This window comes from Eptesicus fuscus, chromosome 9, assembly GCF_027574615.1.
Source record: "Eptesicus fuscus isolate TK198812 chromosome 9, DD_ASM_mEF_20220401, whole genome shotgun sequence".
Taxonomy (NCBI): domain Eukaryota; kingdom Metazoa; phylum Chordata; class Mammalia; order Chiroptera; family Vespertilionidae; genus Eptesicus; species Eptesicus fuscus.
In genome coordinates, this window is record NC_072481.1 from 33,401,293 (window position 1) to 33,422,539 (window position 21,247).

Below are 21,247 nucleotides of genomic sequence, written 5' to 3' on the forward strand. Positions count from 1 at the left end.
CATTTAGGAAGCAAGTTCTTCTGGGTCTGACTAGATAAGTGAATCTAAGGCAACTGTACCAAAGACACGCTACCCATTACACCAGCAGAAGCTGATAAAAACATCTCAAGACATTTTAAACCCAGAGAAATGTATGAAAAATATGTTAACCATGCAAATGAAAACCAAACCTCCAAGGATAAAAATCTCAGATTTGAAATCCAAGATACTCACTTTTCCTTAATTCTGTGCATTATTAGAAAAAATAAAAAGTAACAAATGTAAAGATTTGTTTTATTTCTACTGGGAAAAGAGGAGGATAAATAGAACTGTTTTCCAATTTGCTCTCCACTGTGTACATACATACCCACACGCATACAAAAAAATACACACACACCAAAAATACCCCAAACAAAAAAAAAAAACACAACAAAAAGAAAACAAGAATTAAAAATCAAAACACCCTCAAACTGCATCAATACTTTGGATTTTGACCAAAAGAATAGATCCTGGGAGGAAGTGCAAAATGCAAAATCAAATGACCGAAAATGCTGAACAAACAGCATTATTAATATACAAAATATTTATATTACTGAACTAGTAACAGTTGATGTTCTCCGTGTCTGTAAAACTTTGGAACCACATAGCTGATTTGTTAAATCTAGTCCATGCCAACTTCCAAAAACCAGAAAAGATTTTAGTTAGCTTCATTCTTTGATGCCTCATCAAAATTTTCTACAAGATCTGGGAAAAAAAAAAAAAAGTAAATGAGTTAAAGATACAAAAACAAAAACAAAAACAGGTAAATAAAATTCCTAACTTCTAACCCCAATAAAACAAAGTTGTTGCTACTAGAATCAGTCTGAAAATATATAGGACAAGGAACAGAAATGAATTGCTGGCATTTCACTAATAATGCCTCATTTATCTGCTTAAACAGTAACCCAAAAGAAATTTTAGTCTTTTGTGTATACATACTAAGGTGAACAGCATTTCCAGATGTCAATCATAATTCCCACAGAAATATTATAATAATAACTACACAAATTTATAATCACAGTGATTCCAAATTCATATGCAGGCAGCAAAGCTTTGTGTGACAATTTCTGATTCTAAGTTCTAAATGAGAGGGCTTTTATTCTTTTTCATTAGATCATATCCACATCATTGTGAATGACTATAAATTCACAAGCTCACCAGCAACAAAAAATTGCAAGTCCTTATGCAATGAATTAAATGAGATCAGCAGTATGTTAAAAATCTTAAAACTAAAGAAATGTCACTTACCTGGAACATCATCATCTTCCTCATCAATGTCTTCTGGTTTTGGTGCTTTGCTATCCAACACTGCAAAAATTTTATTTTAAAATTAGTCATTGAGAACAAAGACATCTACAGATACTTTATATTTTCTTTATGTCTAAATCTTATATAGTTGTTCAGAAAAAGCTAAATATTGTATAATTTAATGCCATATTTTTTACTTAATGCTAAAATCAATAAAACTGTAACTTCATTAGATATACCCTAAATACAGCTGGCTATTTCAATGGGCACTGCATGTAAAACATATAAAAAATGGAGTAATGCAGACTAGTTTGAATAAAAAGACATAGTTAATTTATTCTCCAAGTTAAAAAATCAACATTCAAGATTTTTTTCATCTCCTTTGGTGTAAGAAAGTATCTACCTATGTAATATGAGCACTGAAATAATAGGCTGTTTGATTTTTTAGAAGTGACAAAACACATATGTGCCCGAATGGCATGATTCATTGGTTGAGTGTCAACCTATGAACCTGGAGGTCGTGGGTTCCATTCCTGATCACGGCACATGCCTGGGTTTTGGGCTTGATACCCAGTAGGGGCATGCAGGAAGCAGCCAATCAATGATTCTCTCTCATCATTGATATTTCTATCCCTCTCCCTTCCTCTCTGAAATGAATAAAAATATATTAAACAAAACATTTTTTTTATATTTTATTGATTTTTTACAGAGAGGAAGAGAGAGGGATAGAGAGTTAGAAACATCGATGAGAGAGAAACATCGATCAGCTGCCTCTTGCACACCCCCTACTGGGGATGTGCCCACAACCAAGGTACATGCCCTTGACCGGAATCGAACCTGGGACCCTTGAGTCTGCAGGCCGACGCTCTATCCACTGAACCAAACCGGTTTCGGCTAAACAAAACATTTTTATTAAAAAAAAAAAGACACATAGGATACCAAAACTATTTTGGAAATTCAGAATGTTTGGTTGCTACATTTATAGTACAGTACAATCAATAATACTAAACAAAAATATAATTCTGTGATAGCACTATGTTTTTTTAAATTGTATGGATAAGCATTTTATTCATATATCTTAACTGCATTTTTCCCAGGATATAAAATGTGATAGAGCAAACTCAAGGATGTGGGACTCAAATGACAGTGGGGCAAAATTCAGAAACTGTTGCCTTTAAAGTTAATAAAGTGTTCATTATGTAGAACTTCTTTTCCCTTCTCTTTGGCCACCTACACACTCCATTTCTCAACCATAGAAATAAATATGTCTAAAATCGGTCTGGTTTTGATAAGCAATAGTAATGACATCAGCCTGAGTTCTAGCTCTGGAACGCAGAACTGTGACCATACAGTGACTTGTGGGCAGTTAGGTCCCAACATAACTCTCCTTGTCACCACACAGCATCACTGATTTTGAGCCAAGACTTGTGCTCTAAATACAATACACCAGTTAAACACAGGTGTTCTGGAATACCTGCTCTGTCAAATGAAGGGGAGGGTGAGAGGGGAAAAGGAACTATGATTCTATTTTTAAATACAATAGATTTAAAACTATAAATGGTGCAAAACAATGTCAATGTATTTAGTATCACTGGACTGCATACTTAAAATGGTTAAAATGGTAAATTTTATGCTATGTATATTTTACAACAATCTAAAAAGAAAACCTGTATGTGTGTGGGTTCTGAAAACTATGACCATGGGTTTCATAAGTTTTCACAACTGTCTAATAAATTCCCAGGTCCAACATATAATCTGTTATAATTCTTTCTGCAACGTAACTCCTATTAAACCTGCCTGCTTGAGGCCTCAATAAGTCTCCATTCATCAGTAATTAGTAAAAAGCACTTACCCACAGAAATCTCCAGCTAAAAATAATATAGAGGAAAGTATGATCTAAGAGTGGGTGTTAGACAAGGAGCCTGTGGAAAAGTCACTTGCTCCCAGACTGTGCACCTTTCTAGGAAGTGCAGAAACCCCTACCTCCTATCCCAAGACTGGCCTTGTCCCCAGTCCTGAATAGTAGCCACAGGGGAAGTAAAGGCTTGTGGCAGGAGTTACAAGGCCTCAGGGTCACACTGATTAACTGTCAGTTCCAGCTCTTTCTAGAGGATCTGGCACCATTCCAAACAGCTGAGGCTGGCTGCAGCCACAAATGGGTCTTCACTCTCTTGCCTCTAGTCTAGAATGAGCCTGCAAGTAAGATTAGTGTGGGCTGTGCTGAGAGAGCACACAGCAGCTCAGAAGCTGCAAGAGGGCTGTACCTGTCTACAGTCACAGGTACAGGATTTTGCACTAAAAATTGCCTTAACGTGAGAGAGGTTATTTCAAATAAGGGGAAAACTCAGAGCCACAGGCTACAGTTGTCATCAACATCCTATTTATAATACACCCAGGAGACACCTCTACCTCTGCACATGAACTGAAATCATACTTGGGTATCCTCTTACTCTCGCCAATTAGAATGTGAGCACCCCTGTGGTCTTTATGTGTGTACTAGAGGCCCAGTGCACAAATTCGTGAATGGGTGAGGTCCCTTGGGATGGCTTGTGGGGATCGGGCCAAAAACCACAGTCTAACGCTGCCCGCAGCTCCTACCTGCTGCTCCTGCTCATCCTGGCCCCACTGCGCCTGCCATGGGCTCGCGCCCAATCAGTCCCTATTGGGAGAGGCTCACACCGCCACAGCAGCGCTCACCAGCCATAAGCCCTGTGTCTAGCACCCTCCCGAGGGGAGTGGCTTGCGGGATTGGGCGAAACCGACTCTCCGACGTCCCCCAAGGGGTTCCAGATTGTGAGAGGGTACAGGCAGGCTGAGGGACCCCATAGTGCACGATTGGGGCCGGGGAGGGACCGCGGGAGGGTTCCAGGGTGTGTCTGGCCCAACTTGCTCAGTCCCGATCAGCCAGACCCCAGCAGCAAGCTAACCTACCAGTCGGAGTGTCTGCCCCATGGTGGTCAAGTGCACGTCATAGCAACTGGTCGACTGGTTGACTGTCTGCCCCTGGTGGTCAGTGCACATCATAGCGAGCGGTTGAGCGGCCTTAGCATATCATTAGCATATTACACTTTGATTGGTTGAACAGTCGACAAGTCACCAGATGACTAGACACTTAGCATATTAGGCTTTTATTATATAGGACTAGAGGCCTGGTGCATGAAAATTCGTGCACTGGGGGGGGCAGGTCCCTCAGCCAGGCATGCACCTTCACAGTCCGGGAGCCCTCAGGGGATGTCTTACTGACGGCTTAGGCCCGCTCCCTCGGGAGAGCGAGCCTAAGCCGCAGTCTGGCCTCCCTCTGCAGGAGGCAACCGGGCTGATCAGGGGAAGACGCTGCCTGCATCACCCTGCTGCTGCTGCCACTGCTGGCCGAGGCGGCTGCCTGAACCCCGGGCCTCGCAGCTGCCTGAGCCCATGGCTGCGTGAGCCCCAGGCCTCACAGCTGTTGGCACTCACGGGCCTCGCAGCTGCCTGAGCCCCTGGCTGCCTGAGCCCCAGTCCTCACAGCTGCCTGAGCCCCGGGCCTCGCAGCCACTGTGGCTTTGTCTAGATGGACATCCGGAAGATGTCCACCCTAATTAGCATATTACCCTTTTATTAGTATAGATAGCAAATCTCACACAATGCCTGGTACACACTATGTTCTTGCTGCCATTAATCAGAAGTATCAATTGACTGTTTATAAAATGTGGCCTGAAGATCCTGGCACTTTCCTTTTATTTTATTTTTTTATTATTATTTTTTAAAAATATATATTTTATTGATTTTTTTACAGAGAGGAAGAGAGGGATAGAGAGTTAGAAACATTGATGAGAGAGAAACATCGATCAGCTGCCTCTTACACATCCCCTACTGGGGATGTGCCCGCAACCAAGGTACATGCCCTTGACCGGAATCGAACCTGGGACCCTTGAGTCCGCAGGCCGACGCTCTATCCACTGAGCCAAACCGGTTTCGGCTGGCACTTTCCTTTTAGGTAATTACTTTCTACCAAAATGTATTCAAATATTCCCTATGCCACACTGCATAATTATTAAAGAAGCCAACTAAAAAATTTATGAAGCATACAAGTAACACTATAAAAGTAAAATATACATACAGGCAAATCCTTCCAGTAATGTGACACCTTTAAAAATCATTAGGTTCTTTAAGGTGGGGAGGAAAAGAGGTACTGAAATGAAATACCTACCTTGCCGAGGGAACTGTTCAGCTAACTTCCTAAGGCTTGTTAAGCTGTCAGCACCAAGCTGACTTAATATTCCAGGAAGCATTTCTGTGATTGGTTTGGCTTCTGCATGACCGGTAATTGCAAAGGTGTTAGCAGAAAGGGAAGCTTGGACTTTGGGGTTGTTGAAATGAATAACTGTTCCATCATCTTTAATCATATTTACCTGTATGAATACAAAAGAAAATGTACTTCACAAAATTGGTACAACTAAAACAGTATCTTTAAAAAAAACCACAATTTAGCCAATTATGTTGTTTTTAGTTGGTAGTTATGCATTCCAAAGGTAGTAATTATCTTAGTGGTATGGGTGGAAAAAGACCCTAGCAACAAAGTAAATTGTGTAGATAGCACAAATTACTAGGATGGTCAAAGAATCTAGATTTTACATTCAGAATTCTACTATGAGAAAGAAATTCATGCCCACATTAAAAAAAAAAAAGTAATAATGAACCAAGAACTGGCTTCTTAATGAAATAGCCATTATCTTACTCAGTTTACACTATCAAAACTAAATTGGTACAGATATCATTTGGTAGCATCTTACTTAGGGGACAGGTTGTAATGGGGTAATAGTGTATGGTAAAAATAACCACTGAAAATCCATAAAGAACACTCAGAAATTTAATCAATCAGGAGTTTCACTCCTTTGAACACTTAGTAAATTTATAAAAATTTCAACTTATCATGTCATTCTCTGTAGAGAATTTTATCAGTTCCTCTAATTCTTAAGTGTTGCTTTTCAACAACCTTCAATAACCCTTGTAAATGTGAAAGAAGCTCTCCCACCCACTTGCCTGGCTACCTGAACATGCTTTAATAATTACTGGGAAACCTTTAAAGCCATCCTTACATTCTTTCTATATGAATTGACTATTTCAGATTTGATTTAATCCATAGCCTGGGTCTTATTGAAAAGGAAGGTTGAGCATGTGCTATTTAAAATGTTATTTTTCTCTCACTCGTGCACTTTCTGTTTTAGTAGAATTGAATTTGCATATGTTAAGTGTGTAAAGAATGTGCTTTCACTATGTAGTTGACTCCACTGGGTAAGTTACCTTGGTGGTAACATGCTTATTATATAAAAAGGTTAGGAGAGTTAACTCTTGGCTACTTTAGAAGCATTTCATGATCCATCCAAAAACTGCCCTTGTCACAATCAAGCAGAGATGCTGAGTGTTCTCCATGGTCAGTGGAAGTGGGCTTTTCTTCCTCAGAGGTGATCACCACCACTGATAGACAGCACCAGAAAGGTGGGGGAAGAAAGGGGCTTCTAAATTTCAGGCAAGACCTGGAACACAGAGAAAATAAAGGCAAATTCCCTGGAAAACTATAACTTAACCCCACAAATAATTTCCCCCCAAATTTTTTTTCTGACAGAAATCACTATTTCAATTCTATACCCTTCCCTCTCTCAGTATTGTAGTTAAGGGTCTATTTCATATATATATACTAGAGGCCTGATGCACGAAATTCATGCAAGAGTAGGCCTTCCTTCCCCTGGCTGCCGGCACTGGCTTCCCTCCAGCAGCTGGGATCTGGGCTCCCCTAGCAGACCCGGCTTTGTCCAGAAGGTCATCTGGAAGGACGTCTGGTCTAATTAGCATATTATGCATATATATATATATGTGTGTGTATATATATATATATATATATATATATATATATATATATATGTATATATGTAATATATATATTTTATACACAGTAAGCAAATCAGAACTTGAACTTGGGTTTCTTAACTATTTAGTTTCCTTCCTATTATGCCATTCACATTCTTAAAATGTTTATTTAATTCAATCCAGCTGTTCTGAACAAATATCTTTTTTAAAAAAATATATTTTATTGATTTTTTTATAGAGAGGAAGGGAGAAGGATAGAGAGTTAGAAACATCTATGAGAGAGAAACATCGATCAGCTGCCTCCTGCATATCCCCTACTGGGGATGTGCCCGCACCAAGTTACATGCCCCTGACCGGAATCGAACCCAGGACCCTTCAGTCCGCAGGCCGACACTCTATCCACTGAGCCAAATCGGCTATGGCTGAACAAATATCTTGAGTTAAAATTTTTATATTAACTTTAGAAAAAATATAATTCTGAAGACAATTATAGTTTAGTTAGAACAGTTTAATGTTAAAGTGGCTGAAAATCTGGAAGAGAAATGGCTTGAGAAAAAAGTGGCACAATGGATATGAAATAAGATGTTGCTCTCGTCTTACTCTAGAATCACATAATTTAAGTATGGGAAAAGAATAAAGATATGGTAGGACTATATTTTCCGAATCAAAACTAAACCACGTAATTTAATAAAGGATTTCTACAACACTTCCAGGCATTAAAAGCCTCTCAAACACTGGAATTTGTGATTTTAAAAATTTACAGATGTTAAAATCACAGAAGATTTGAAATCAATATTGTTCTCAAATAAGTCAGGCCATATATGTGTTGAAATTCTAGTTACAATCTGTTGTTAAAGAAATAAATACTGAAGACAAGAAATCCTGGTTAAACAACATACTCAAGGACAAATAGCTGGTTATGTGCAAACCAGAACTTGAACTTGGGTTTCTTAACTTTCTGTTTAGTTTCCTTCCTATGGTGTCATTCACATTCTTAAAATGTTTATTTACCTATAAAAATTCAATTCTATGGTCCCATGAACACTTGCTAGAGAATTATTTATCTTAGAATATATGCTCAATGAAGAATACAAAAGGAAAATAGCATAGATATGTGGATAATATATATCTTCCTCATTTACAAAATAAGTAAGAGGCTAACCCAGGACCAAAAAGAATAAACATTCACAAGTTTCCCTCTGTTCAAGCTTCTTCTCCAAGGGCTAAATGTTAAGTCATGTTTTATATCCTGATGTAGGTCTTTGTAGTCTGAAACACGTTGTTTGAGTTTAGTGTGAAAAGCAAGATGAATTCCATCTCAGACTGTGAAATGGAAATAAATTTATTCATGGTTGTTTTAAATGGGGTTTGTATAAAAATGTAGTCTCGTGAAAAAGACCCAGAAAGGGCTGGAGAGTTTAATTAATTTTAGAAGAGAGAGGATAAAATGCTGGAAGTTAAATAGGCCAGAATATTTTGTTTCTATCTAACATTCCTTCCTCTCTACTGAGCAAATGACACAGTTATATAAGGCTCCTAGACACAAGCTATTAGAAACTATCAAAGGATGAAATTGTTGGGCTGATTAGTTAGACACCTCCCCCATCCTTTTAGAGGTAAAAAAAGGGCTAAGGAACTTGTTAAATTCACAAAGCAAACTGCATGTATTTTATATGGAGAATTCACTTTTTCCAGCAACTTTACTGATGTTTGGTCTAAATAAGTCATACGATCTACATACAGTATAAGAACAAAAAGCAGACAAGTAAACAAAAACTATTAAAGTAGCTATATACCCTTTCTCAATCAATCAGCTCCTTTATATCAAAGTATTTTTTTCCACTTAACAGGTAGTTGAAAGGATGCTAATTGACCAATGGAGGAGGAGTTTTTGAGACCCCAGTCCAAACGCCCTTGCTCTTATTTTTGGTTTTAACAATATGGACACATCTTGTATTACCAGAAAATATTTTTGTCCTTTCACACCTAGTGCATTTACATATGCAGTTTTCACTTTTTAGAAAAACCTTGTCCTGCTTTCCACCTTGTAAATTCTCATTTAGCCAAGTCTTGGGTCAGATGCTCCTAAACTTAAGGTGATTTATGCACATTCTTTACTTCGTGGGTATTACAACTAAATAGAATTGTCATAGTATAATCGTGTTTGCGAGTTTTTACCTTATTAGAGACTAGAGGCCCAGTGCACGAGATTCGTGCACTGGAGGTGGGGGTCCCTCAGCCCGGCCTGAGCCCTCTCGCAGTCCGGGACCACTTGGGGGATGTCCGCCTGCTGGCTGAGGCCCGATCCCCCTGTGGATAGGGCCTAAGCCAACAGTCAGACATCCCTCTCACAGTCCAGGGCTCTCGCAGTCCAGGACCCCTTGCTCCTTACCGCCCGCCTGCAGCAGAGGCGGGAGAGGCTCCCACCACCACTGCTGCGCTAGCCAGTCGTGAGCCCAGCTTCTGGCTGAGCGGCACTCCCCCTGTGGTATTGCACTGACCACCAAGGGGCAGCTCCTGCGTTGAGCGTCTGCCCCTGGTGGTCAGTGCACGTCATAGCAACCGGTCGTTCTGCCGTTTGATTTGCATATTAGAGTTTTATTATATTGGATGAACTCCTTGATATCAGAGACAATGCCTTACTAGACTTAGCAAGTATCCAGCACATAAATCACTCAAATTTGCTGAATGGACACCACCTATTCAATTTAATCTAAATCATGGATGCTGTCAGACCTCAACTCCCAAATAGAAAATGAGGGGTCTTCTCAAGGTTTAGAAATAGCACCATTAATAACCCCAATGAAGATGCCCAGAATCCTCTAGGTTATATCTTTGGTCTGACTTTTTCTATTGTTCTGATCTTTCATAATCAGCCCAACTGCCCTACAAAATTTAGGGTCAGTTTAAGTCATTCCTCACAACTGCTACTATCAAAACTTAAAAAAAAACCCTGCCTTTTCTGGCCTCCTACTAGGCCGCAGATATTAATCCCAGCAGCCTCCTATCTGGCAAATCTCATGCTTGTTTTATTCTTACACAGCAGTTTTTATGGCTATTGGAGGCTCACAAAGTTATGCTTGACTCCATAGCACTTGCTGACAATGGCGCTCAGTTCAGAGAGGTGGTTTAAATTTTTCTGCTATGTGATTTTTTTGTATCAAAGTCCCCACTAGGCCAGGTAGCTGCAGTTGTGAAAACTGACAGTTGTCTTAAAATCAAGTTTTATTGCCACTCCTTCCTATAGTGGCAATAAATGTTTATCAGAAAATCCATTTTTTTATTGTCTTCCTCCTATATCTTAATGGGGTGAAATAATATACATTTTAAGAATAAGGCATATAAATATCTGGGGTTTTGTGAGTCTAAGGGATGTCATATTTTGAGAATTATGGGCTTTACACACACTCCCATGAGTCAGTATCTTTCTCATTCAATCCTTCTAAGCTCAGCACCTACTTATTTCTAAAGATTTATAAGAAGTATAACCTATTCCTGTTGATATAAGCTAAAGCAAACAGCTGTCAAACTATATGTTATACTGGGATCATTTTCTCTTATGCACTGGTGGCAAGAGTCTGATGAGATGACTGCTCTACAGCAATGCTATAGATAGTGTAAAATGGCATACCCTTTCTGAAAAACAATTTGGCAATATCAATGAAGAGTTCTAAAAATGTTTATGCTCTTTCAGCCAGTAGCCACATTTCCAAGAATCTATCTGAAGGAAATCAGAAATGAAGGTAACTATTTATATACCTAAGAGTCCAACATGTGATTTTTTTTATTATCAAAGCATTACAATGTAAAATAAAGAAATGTGATCGAACGTTAGTAACTTTTGGAACTATGATCGAATGTTAGTAACTTTTTCATGTTTTCTATATACCCCTCATTTTCTACAGTGTTATTACATTTTTATACTGAGGGGGCGAAGCAAATTTAAAACAAAAGACTTTCATCAATAGATGAATAGATAAAACGTGATATTATCCATACAATGGAATATTATGCAACTATAAAGGGAGTGAAGTTCTATACATGCTACAACATGGATGAAGCTTGAAAACATTATGCTAAGTGAAATAAGCAGATATGAAAGGACGAACATTGTGATTCCACTTATATGAAATATCTACAATAGTCAAATCACAGAGACAGAAAGTAGGTCAGAGGTTATCAGGGGCTATGGGAGAAGGAAACAGGGAATTATTGCTTAATGGGTACAGAGTTTCTGTTTGGGATAATGAAAAACTTTGGAAATAGACAAAGGTGGTAGTTGCACAACATTGTAATTGTAATTAAAGCCAATGAATTGTACACTTAAAATGGTTTAAATGGCAAAATTTTATGTTATTTTCAGGCTGGGGCAAAAGTAGGTTTATAGATGTTTGTACAGAAAATAATACAATGATTAACAAATAATGTAAGAATAAATTCTGTGTTTGAAATACAACTATAAACCTACATTTGCTCAACTGTGTGTGTGTGTGTGTGTGTGTGTATACACATATATATCACAATAATATAGCAAAAGTGGGAAATTAAAAGATAAAGTATGGCTGCTATGGAATGATAAGGTGAATGGACATGGTACTTCCCTTTTACTCTCCTATATTCAGAGCTGTCCACCCATTGGCACCTGAGGCTCTAATTGGAGGAATAAGAAATTGTGGAGTTAACCAATAACTTTAAAAATAGGCAACTTGGTTAATAAATAATCATTATAACCCACAATATGAGGTTGTAATAATAAATGTATTGTAGCAAAGCAATTTAAGCTAAGGGCAGCAGAAGTACAAAGAAAGTGTTGATTCCTGGAAGATAGGGGAGGGTTCATAGAGGCAGAATTATAGCCTAGTTTAGGAGCTGAATGTAACAGTATAACTCTATGAAGCATCTAGGCCATCTGAAGCAGAAATTCAGATTTTTGGTGACATTGTTCATCAAATAATTCTGATAAAAATAAATTGTTTCTGAGAAATGGAACCACTACTATTGTTGGTAGATTAATGTTATCAGGGGAAGAAAAGTGACAGCACAGTCACTATATCCAACTAGATTACCAAATAAGAAGCACATCCATATATCTTCAAATGTCACAGAACTTAAAACACTTCCAGAAATTTAGTTCTGGGTTACACTTGTGGAATTCACCTAGGAATGCCTTCCTAAAACCTGGCTTTGTATGAAAACAGTCTCTGACACTCCCCTGCCCTTTACTTTTTGACAGCTTTGGATTTCTCTATCTTTGGTAACATGTAAAAGAAATCTATATATGATTATAATTATTAAACCAAATCAACAAGCTAATGCATGCATAAAAGACCAGAGAAGCTTGTCTCAATCCAAATAGTCATTCAGTTTTTAAAATTTCTCAAGAGGACTTAAATTAAGCTTTGGTAAGGGAGAAAAATCACCAATACTGACAGCTTAGGAAGAAGGTTAGAACTTTACTTGGTAAAAGTGCAACTAGTTTGTGAGTGTTGGAAGACAGCATGCACGCATGTGAACACAAATGGTGCATGTGAGAATGTACGTACCTATTATGTATCATTAATTTTGTGTGTGATGTTCTGAAGCTATGACTTTTCAAGAAGTTAGAATTGTACTGGCAATACCAACAATTCAGTTTAATAAATACTATAATAAAAGTCAAAACAGGACATTACAGGAAAGACATCTAACCCTTCTTTGCATAAATATGTAGGGTATATGTGCTACCAGGAAGGTTTCTGAGAGGAAATAACACCTGCATTAAGACCTGAGGAAGAAGAAATAGCAATGTTCTCAGAAATAATGAAGGGGATTTCTTTTATCTATAATTAGAGGCCCATTGCATGACATTCGTGTACTGGGGGAGGCGGGGGAGGATGAGGGTTACCTCAACCCAGCTTGTACGCTCTTGCTGTCCAGGACCCCTCGGGGGCTGTCCAACTGCCAGCTTAGGCTCAGGGAGCGGGCCTAAGCTGGCAGTAAGACATCCCCTGAGGGGTCCTTAGCGCTGCTGCGGAGGCGGGAGAGGCTCCCACCACCACCACTGTGCTCGCCAGCCGTGAGCTCGGCTTCTGGCTGAGCAGCAATCCCCCTGTGGGAGCACACTGACCATCAGGGGGCAGCTCCTGTGTTGAGCATCTGCCCGCCTGGTGGTCAGTGCACGTCATAGCGACTGGTTGTTCTGCCGTTTGGTCGATTTGCATATTAAGGTTTTATTATATAGATGGTGAAAATAATGAATTCTGCATGGGTGGGCTCAACAATATAGGATATAAGGCAGGTACTTCCCCTTTCTTTGGTAAGTGGTACCACACATAGTAAGACATATTAAATCTAACTTATGGCAGTGAAAATTTATACATTGGTTATTGTCAGAAATGTAATCATTAGGTATAAGTGGATCTAGATGGTTACAAGTAATTGATGTTATAATTTTTTTAGTGTCTTTTGAAAGAAACATTAATCTTTGGCTTCATATTTGAGAGAAGTATCATCAAAATATAATAAAATGATTTAAAACATTCAACCAATAATTTTTGAAAGCGGTCTAGTAAAATATCTAATCTATGAAAAGCTATTACTAGAGCTTCTTGGCTAAGGTAATAAGAGAGACTTATATAGCAGAATAGTGTTCTTATGGGGGAAAAAGTCCATCGTATTGAAGAAATCTTGGGGTTTCTTTATTTCTATATTATTAGAAAAAAACCTTATTTTACTTTAAAATTCAAGAGCAGTTCCATAATTTTGCCATATATGCAAATACTTTCAGACTGAAAAGTATGAATTTATTAACTGTCTACTAAAAGCACTTTTTGGACAAGCATCCAATTTTATACAATTAAGTAAATTCAACAGCTACAGTCATTCAAAGATATCTGAATGACAATATCAGATTCTCCTATGGTGATATTTTATATTTGAAAAGTGGATAATTATTTGTGAATGTGCTATTTGTCCACATAATTTAACAATTTACAAAGTGATCATACCTCTTCAATACCAGCTATATTATTGACGGCCAGTTTTTTTAGAGAACTCTGAAGTTTTTTGTCATCAGCTGTAGCTGTTCTATGTACCACCTTCTTCTTTCTGCGAGCTGTACCCTGAAAAATAACCAAACAGAAGGGTTAGCATGCCTTGCATCTGGCAACTGCAATCACATGTCTTCCTAACCACAGTACTCTAAAACCCACATAAGAAATTGCTGACTTAATAGTAATGATTAATAATGCTCAGAATTGTTTGTCAGCCTAATTCAGATTTTTGAAGGTCAGTTCTAGCCATTTCTTAATTCTTTCCCATATTCAGCCTTTATCATTTTAACACATCGTTTCAAAAGTTTTTTAATAAAAATAACATATAACTTCAAGACAATTTAGTGTGCTTTATAACAACTTTCAAACATTATCAGAACTACTTTTTTACAGTACCTATCACACCCTGACAATAAAGTCTAAAGACAGTCTGAATCTTTGGAGATTATGACATAATTAAGAATCAAATGCCTACTATGTGAGTGTTCTAGAGTCCTAGAATCTAGGAGTGAAAAACATGTTCTTACATCAAGGATTATATATTGTAGTGGAAGGGTAATAAACATTTATTTATTCAAGTAAATAAATATATAAACAAATTAGATCATTTCAAAGGGGATAAGGGTATTAAGAAAACATTGTGATAAGAGTATTGTGTGGGAGCTAAGCACTATTTTATCAGAATACTAAGGGAAAGCCTCTTTGAAAAGGTGACATATGAGCTTAGACCCATGGGAAGATCTAGGGGAAGACTGATCCAAGCAGAATGAAACAAGAGTGAATCTGTTGTGTCTAAAGAGAGAAAGCAGGCCAGTATGGCTAGAGCAGAATGAACAATAGGAAAGGAGGAAGAAAATGAAATTAGAAAGATAGGTAAGGACTAGGCCAAGTAGCCTAGAATGCTATAGGAAGGAGTTAGATTTTATTCCAATTGCAATAGAAAGTCATTGAAAGGTTTTAATCATGAAAATGACTTGATTTGATTGACAATTTTAAAAGATGACCGAGGTTCCTATAGAAAATGAACGATAATGAGATTAATGAGGAAGCTACTATAGCAGTCCTGATAAGAGCTGAGGAATGTGGCAGTGGAGATGGGGAGAACTCAGACTGTCAGAAGAACCAACAGGACATGCTGATGAATTGGATGTCAGATATGAGGAAAAAAGGAATCTAGAATGATGCTTAGAAGTTTGGCCTAAACAAATAGGCTGAAAATTATACTATTTACTAAGAAAGGAAAAGCTCATTTCTAAACAGGTACTTAGAAATTCTAAGTATATTTTTCCACTGAAAAACAATAGAAAATAATAGATAAAATTCCTGGGCCAATTTATAAAAATGAAACTGAAAGCAGAGCCAAAATACTAACAAAGCAGCCCAAGTCTTGAGGGCTACAACTTTCTGAGACCTGGCAGGAGTAAGGGGAAAGGAATGGAGGTTTCCATCTCTGAGTAGCTCCTAGAGTAGTATACAGCCTTATTGAGGGTGGGCAGGGGTTTCAGTTTCAGCAACTCCAGTGGGAGTGGAAGAGAGCTCTATGAGTAGCAGCAGAGATTGTGATAAAATCCAGCTGCTGAAGGATGGACCCATGAATAACTACATAGATGGTCATTTATTTGTGAAACATTTCTGACTCAGGGATAGCTTAATTGCTTGCTGGATACCTCAACTCAAATGATCCTCAGATACCTCAAATTCAATATATCTAAAAGCTTATTAGTCCAGCTAAAGTTTTGTAGCTGGTTGTACCACCATATATCCAGTCTCTAAAGCCAGAAATCTGGAGCTTATCCCAGACACTTCTCTCTCCTCTTCATTCCCCATATTCTATCAGTCAAGCCAATTCCAACCCTTATATTTGTGTCTCACATATTATAGCAGCAGCATCTTGACTGTTCTCCTCTATACAAACTTCTATTTCATTCAATTTTCCACATTGCCAGCAGTTATCTTTCTAAAATGACTGTTATTTCCTTCTTAAGGTCCTTCAATAGTTGCCCCTTGACTCTAGGATAAAATCCTCAGCTCCTAGTATGGCATATAAGACTATAATCCAACCTCAAATTATAAACTCTAAACTCTAGCTGTACCAAACTAAAGCAAAACATCCCATTAAAACACCATATTACCTCAGCATTCTTTGTGCCTCTATAGTATGAAAATGACAATCTCTTTTTAATCTACTCACTTACCCTGTCACCTGTCTACCTAGCGATAAATTTTATTTATTCTTCACATCTCAGCTCAGTGATTACTTCCTTGTCTCTCAGAGATGTGCTCTGTACTTCATTTTAACATTTATTACTCTGTAGTGTAATTGTGAACACGTCTCTTAAGTTGAGCTGTGTCAGAGAAGGAAACTTAAACTGGTTTATATTCTGTGCTATGCACATAGTAGGCGCTCAACAAACTAGTTAAATGAAAAAATGTGCCAACCACCTCGTTTAAAATAAATATAATAGTGATGTGCTGTATCAAGCTTTTCTAGGTATATTCTATGATATTTGAATATCCCTAGTTTTTGCATTGGTACATTACATTTGATGCTACAATGTGCCTACTTTGTTTACATGAATGTTAATGACTCCAAAGCCATATAATTGTATCACCATGAAAAGAGAAATTACTAGTCACTTCTTCCCTTTACCCTTTCCTGTCCCCATTCCCAGGAGCTGTGGTTATCATCAAACTAAATGACACAGTTGAGTTGCTACATAGTATCCTACCTATCCTTCCCCGGTCTGATGTAAGCACTATTCTTGCTTTTCCTTTTGCAAAGATTGTACTGGGCAGAGATAAGGGTAGAATGTTCTCCTTGAGCCTGGGGACAGAGCTGAAGGGAATCAAAGACATTCCGTGCTCAGAACTAGCTCTTCCTTAGGCTTCAGAGTACATGGAATAAGAATGCTCATGTTCACACAGGCAGAAATTTGGGAGGAAAATCTAGCACTGAACAAAATGTACAATCAGCTGGAATATCTTCAATTAAACCATTTGTAAACCAAACTGTAGCAGAAAGAGTATCCAGCACATTTGGGATGCCCTGAAGGTGAATCTAACATAATAACAGCTATCAATCCTGGCCAGTGTGCCTCAGGTGGTTGGGCACTGTCCTGTACACCAAAAGGTTGCTGGTTTGATTCCCAATCAGGGCACATGCCCAGGTGGTGGGCTCACTCCCCGGTAGGGAGTGTACAGGAGGCAGTCAATCAATCTCTCTCCCCCTCCCTAAAAATCAATAATAAATCTTTAAAATAATAATAGCTACCATTTATTAAGTATCTACTCTGTACCAGACACCAGGTTAGGCGTTTTATAAATATTGCTCTAATTTTTTTGGAGCATCCTATGTAGGACTATTTCTCTTTTGCAGATGTAAAAATGGAAGCTTAACAAGTTTGGGTAGCTTTTTCCTGTACGTAACTACCAGATGTTAAGAGGATTCAAACAAAGGTGGCTATTTCCATTGCACCACCAGAAAGAGAAGTCTTCTGGTTAACTACTTTAGATCTTGACAAATTATTTTCAAATTGGAATGTGGTTTGATCTTGATTATTGAAAAGATTTTAGATTTTCAATAACCACAAATCCAAATAATAATAATATCTGATAATAATACATTCTCCTACCAATTTCTTTTATGCCACACTCACCTTGCCCCCTATCCGGACCTGAGCCTGAAGTTTGGCTAACTTTTCTTGATTCATGCTGTTGGTAAATCTAGGGGGGGGAAAAATAGATTTGTTAAAGTTACTGTTTTACCAAAATAAAATAACTGTTTATGCAACAGTACCTTCTGGTTCACTGAGTTTGCAGCATTCATTATCACCATGATATTAATACTGCCTATATTCTTAATAAATATTAATAACTTGTTCTAGCTTCATAAACCAGATATTAAAAGAACAAAAATTTAATAATATCATGAGGGAGCCGAATATACAAATGGGATTCAAAGTTACCTATTTGAAGATCCCTCCTTAAATGCATGATTAAGTAAAACCTAACCAATTACAAAAATCTCTGTAGGCAAGCCAGTTTTTCCCTCAAAGATTTTTACAGCAGAGAGCTGTTACCAAATGTTATTAGCACAACCTTTAAGTAGACTTTTTCCCCCAAATCACATTCTGTATTCCTTGTAAGCCATAAATAAAAAAAAGAAAAAAAAAAGCTGGACAAAGAAAAAATTCAACAATAGGCTCTCTAGCTGTCAAGATATGAGGTAGTCATGTCCTCCATTCAAGGTCAGATGGTATGTTAATAACAGAGAATGAGAACCAGGTTTTTAGAGGTTCAGTGCTTCTGCAGCACTTTCCACAGAGTTCATTCAATACCTTGCAGTGATATAATATGTCATACTTAACAAGATATGCTTGCATACAGGGCATAATGCCTCACTGCACAATTTGACAAAAAACATATCTTTGCTACATTAATACTAAAATTTTGGAGGAGAGAAGGTGAAGAGACTCTTAAATATAAGCCCTTTAAGGCTAAACTTAATTTTGAAAATTCTATGGACATTATAAAGTCATGAATCCTAGTCTGGTCAGTGATATTCATACTAAGGAAAAAAGTTCTTAAGTTTATAATGAGCCGTAACATTCCACACTAAATAAACAAATAAAAGCCAATGTTAAAGCCTTATTTTACTTGTTCTGTAGATCAACAGATCATTACTGAGATGTGAGAGATGTCATAAAGTACAAGCCTTTTTTTGGCCAATTCTCTAACCTCTTTATAATCATTCAGATGAAAAAGTCTGTTTTCTTCATTTGAGAAGTGAAAGAGAATCAAAGATTATTCCTAAACATTCCGTATTCTGACACTATATTTAGGCACTAACCTGTATATATATCTCTGCTTTAAGGCCAAATAAAGTCCAGTTTCCAAATAACATTTTTTTACATTAATTCAGTATTTATTTACAGTCTTCATTTTCCCACTTGTGCAGCCTAATCAAATAACATTTAGAATTTATGATTCCTTAAATCGTTGCTCAGCACCGAATCACAATGTTCAAGCAGCTAAAAACAATCTCTTATGGGAGGAAGTGTGATTAGAATACAAAATCAGAGATCTTCAGTGTGTCATAGACTTAAATTTGCTGGCGTAAATCCCAATTGCTATGCTCAATATCCACAGAAAAGGACCAATATTCACTTTTCTCAAAGGAATTGGCTATGAAGATGTAGTGAACTAACAAAGAGCTAAGGACTTTTTTGACAAAAAATAAAAAAATAAAATAATGGGGGGCTAAGTGAAACTATTAGAACTAGACATAGGGTAAATAAACCTTTTGGGACTCCTCTGCATTTTCAAGTGATAACCCCCAAGGGATGGAAGAGAAGAGACAGAAATCAAGATAAAAGAGTCCTGACTTATCTGAAACAAAAGCAACAAAATGAACTATATCAATGTGTACAATGAAAGAATAGATTCCATTTCAGGTAATCAGGACAACAGAGAACTTGTTCTCAAGGAGTATCTCAGATAAAAAGCATTTTAGGGAGGTTGGAAGCTCAAGGGGGTAGGGGGAAGAAGGGTGGTCCTTTGTCTATTAGCAGGTTGGGGTGTGTGGAATTCAAGTAGGAAAGAGGATTGGTCTATGAGAAATGTCAGGCTTAGAAAGTAAACCTTAAAGATCACCTAGTTTACTTCCCTATTCCTCAATCAACCTGTAATGTATTGTCTTGTGTGTAAGGCTGTCTCAAATACTTGCAAGCAGCAGCAGGGTAAAAATTAGGAACAGTTCACCTCCCTCGCAACTTAATAGATTTGCAAATGAAGGCCCAGAAGGGAGAAGACCCTTTCTAGGCCCAAAAGGGAGAAGTAACTTCCTAAGGGCATAGGATCATTGCGTTCTTCCTTGGGGATCCTAGAATCTTTTAGCTTGTTCCTTAAGGACTCAAGAAAGGGTGTCAAACAATGAGGTTACACTCAATACTTATTGAGTGCCTAAGTTCCAAACATTACAGTAGGTATTTTCACATACATCATGTTTACAGAGATATAATAATTTCAGCCTTTAGTCCTGACCTCTTTTTTTTTTTTTAAGTCGTGTTGGGTTTCTCTAGGAGAAGCATAAGCTTTGCAATCAGAAGAACCAAGGTTCTACCACAGAGCGTTTCGGGAAAAGTATTTTACTTCTCTGAACCTTTGACTCTTCTGTACTAGACAGAAGTGTTAACACCACTCACTCCAAAGCGTGTTTTCGTGGGTAAAGGTTATCAATAGCACAGGGTCTATGACTCACAGCGGATACGCCAAAACTGGTAACTATTGTTACCAACCTCGAGGGGACAGCTAGGGTTAAGGTGGAAGAACGTGGGAAAGGAAGTGGAAACCACCATTCACTAGCGATGTAACACCGTGTCAGTCGGTCCATCATCCATTTCCTGACAGCCTACTAAGCATCAAGAAGTGTGATGGGGCTCCCAGCGCCCGCAAGGCAGTGTCTCCGGAGTGGGAGGCCGACTGGTACACAGTGACTGCCATTAGGAGGTGGAGAGCGCTGCAACGTAATTCGGCCCAGGCGGTAGGGGGCCCGGGCTGCAAACCTCAGTTTCCCTCTCTGCAGGGGGAGAATCGAAGGAGATGACAACAGACTGGCCGTGTAGAGCTCAAAGCTCACACCACTGTTTGGATAACGAAGAGTAACAGGGCAGAGAGGCGGGGGATCACCCGCCTCCTGGGGCTGGATCTGGATGGCAACGGCGCGGGCCCGCTCGCCCCCACAGAGGGCGGTGGTGCTGGGGGACCTTCCCTCAGGTGCCGACCCCCAGCTGCGCCGCCGGTAACCGACAGGCCAGGCTAGCCGCCTCCGCCCCCACTTCGCGCGCCACGGCGGAAGTGGCAGCCCGAGAGGTTGGCGGGTGTCGGAAGAAGAGGGCGGGGGGAGACCGTGCGCAGCGGCCTACGGCCGTGGAGTGGCGGGACCGCCGGGGGTCTCACCTGGAGCAGGGAGAGTCCTCCAACACCAGCACGCGGCAAGAGCAAGATGGCTGCCTGAGCCCAGACAGAGAAAGACGACGGAGGCGGCGGCGGCGGGAGCGGGGGCCCACGTGATAGAGCCAGCCCTCCACCGAGCAACCTATCCG

General features: G+C 38.8%; 1 protein-coding gene across 3 annotated transcripts; it reads right to left on the reverse strand.

Moving 5' to 3' along the window:
* Positions 1–256: 256 nt before the first annotated feature.
* On the reverse strand, positions 257–21,193 carry BTF3L4 (basic transcription factor 3 like 4). 3 transcript variants are annotated; one of them, XM_008139313.3, is made up of 6 exons: positions 21,102–21,193; positions 17,801–17,867; positions 14,100–14,213; positions 5,456–5,657; positions 1,267–1,326; positions 257–723 (listed from the first exon to the last, which is right to left on the reverse strand). In XM_008139313.3, the coding sequence occupies exons 2-6, from the start codon at positions 17,852–17,854 to the stop codon at positions 677–679; spliced, it is 477 nt and encodes a 158-aa protein (XP_008137535.1). In that variant the 5' UTR covers positions 17,855–17,867; positions 21,102–21,193; the 3' UTR covers positions 257–676. The 3 variants fall into 3 exon arrangements, with proteins under 3 accessions (XP_008137535.1, XP_027997968.1, XP_054576548.1); XM_028142167.2 differs by lacking the exon at positions 17,801–17,867 and having other exon boundaries at positions 21,102–21,189; XM_054720573.1 differs by lacking the exons at positions 17,801–17,867; positions 21,102–21,193 and adding an exon at positions 14,541–14,558.
* Between the last annotated feature and the right edge of the window lie 54 nt (positions 21,194–21,247).

What these genes read in the sequence shown, in the direction of transcription:
- BTF3L4 (XM_008139313.3), bottom strand. Translation starts at nt 17,854, where the DNA reads ATGAATCAAGAAAAGTTAGCCAAACTTCAGGCTCAGGTCCGGATAGGG. An exon ending in ATATAGCTGGTATTGAAGAG is followed by an intron (nt 5,658 to 14,099) that starts GTATGATCACTT and finishes GTATTCATACAG; the next exon opens with GTAAATATGATTAAAGATGA. An exon ending in GGAAGATGATGATGTTCCAG is followed by an intron (nt 724 to 1,266) that starts GTAAGTGACATT and finishes TTTTTTTCCCAG; the next exon opens with ATCTTGTAGAAAATTTTGAT.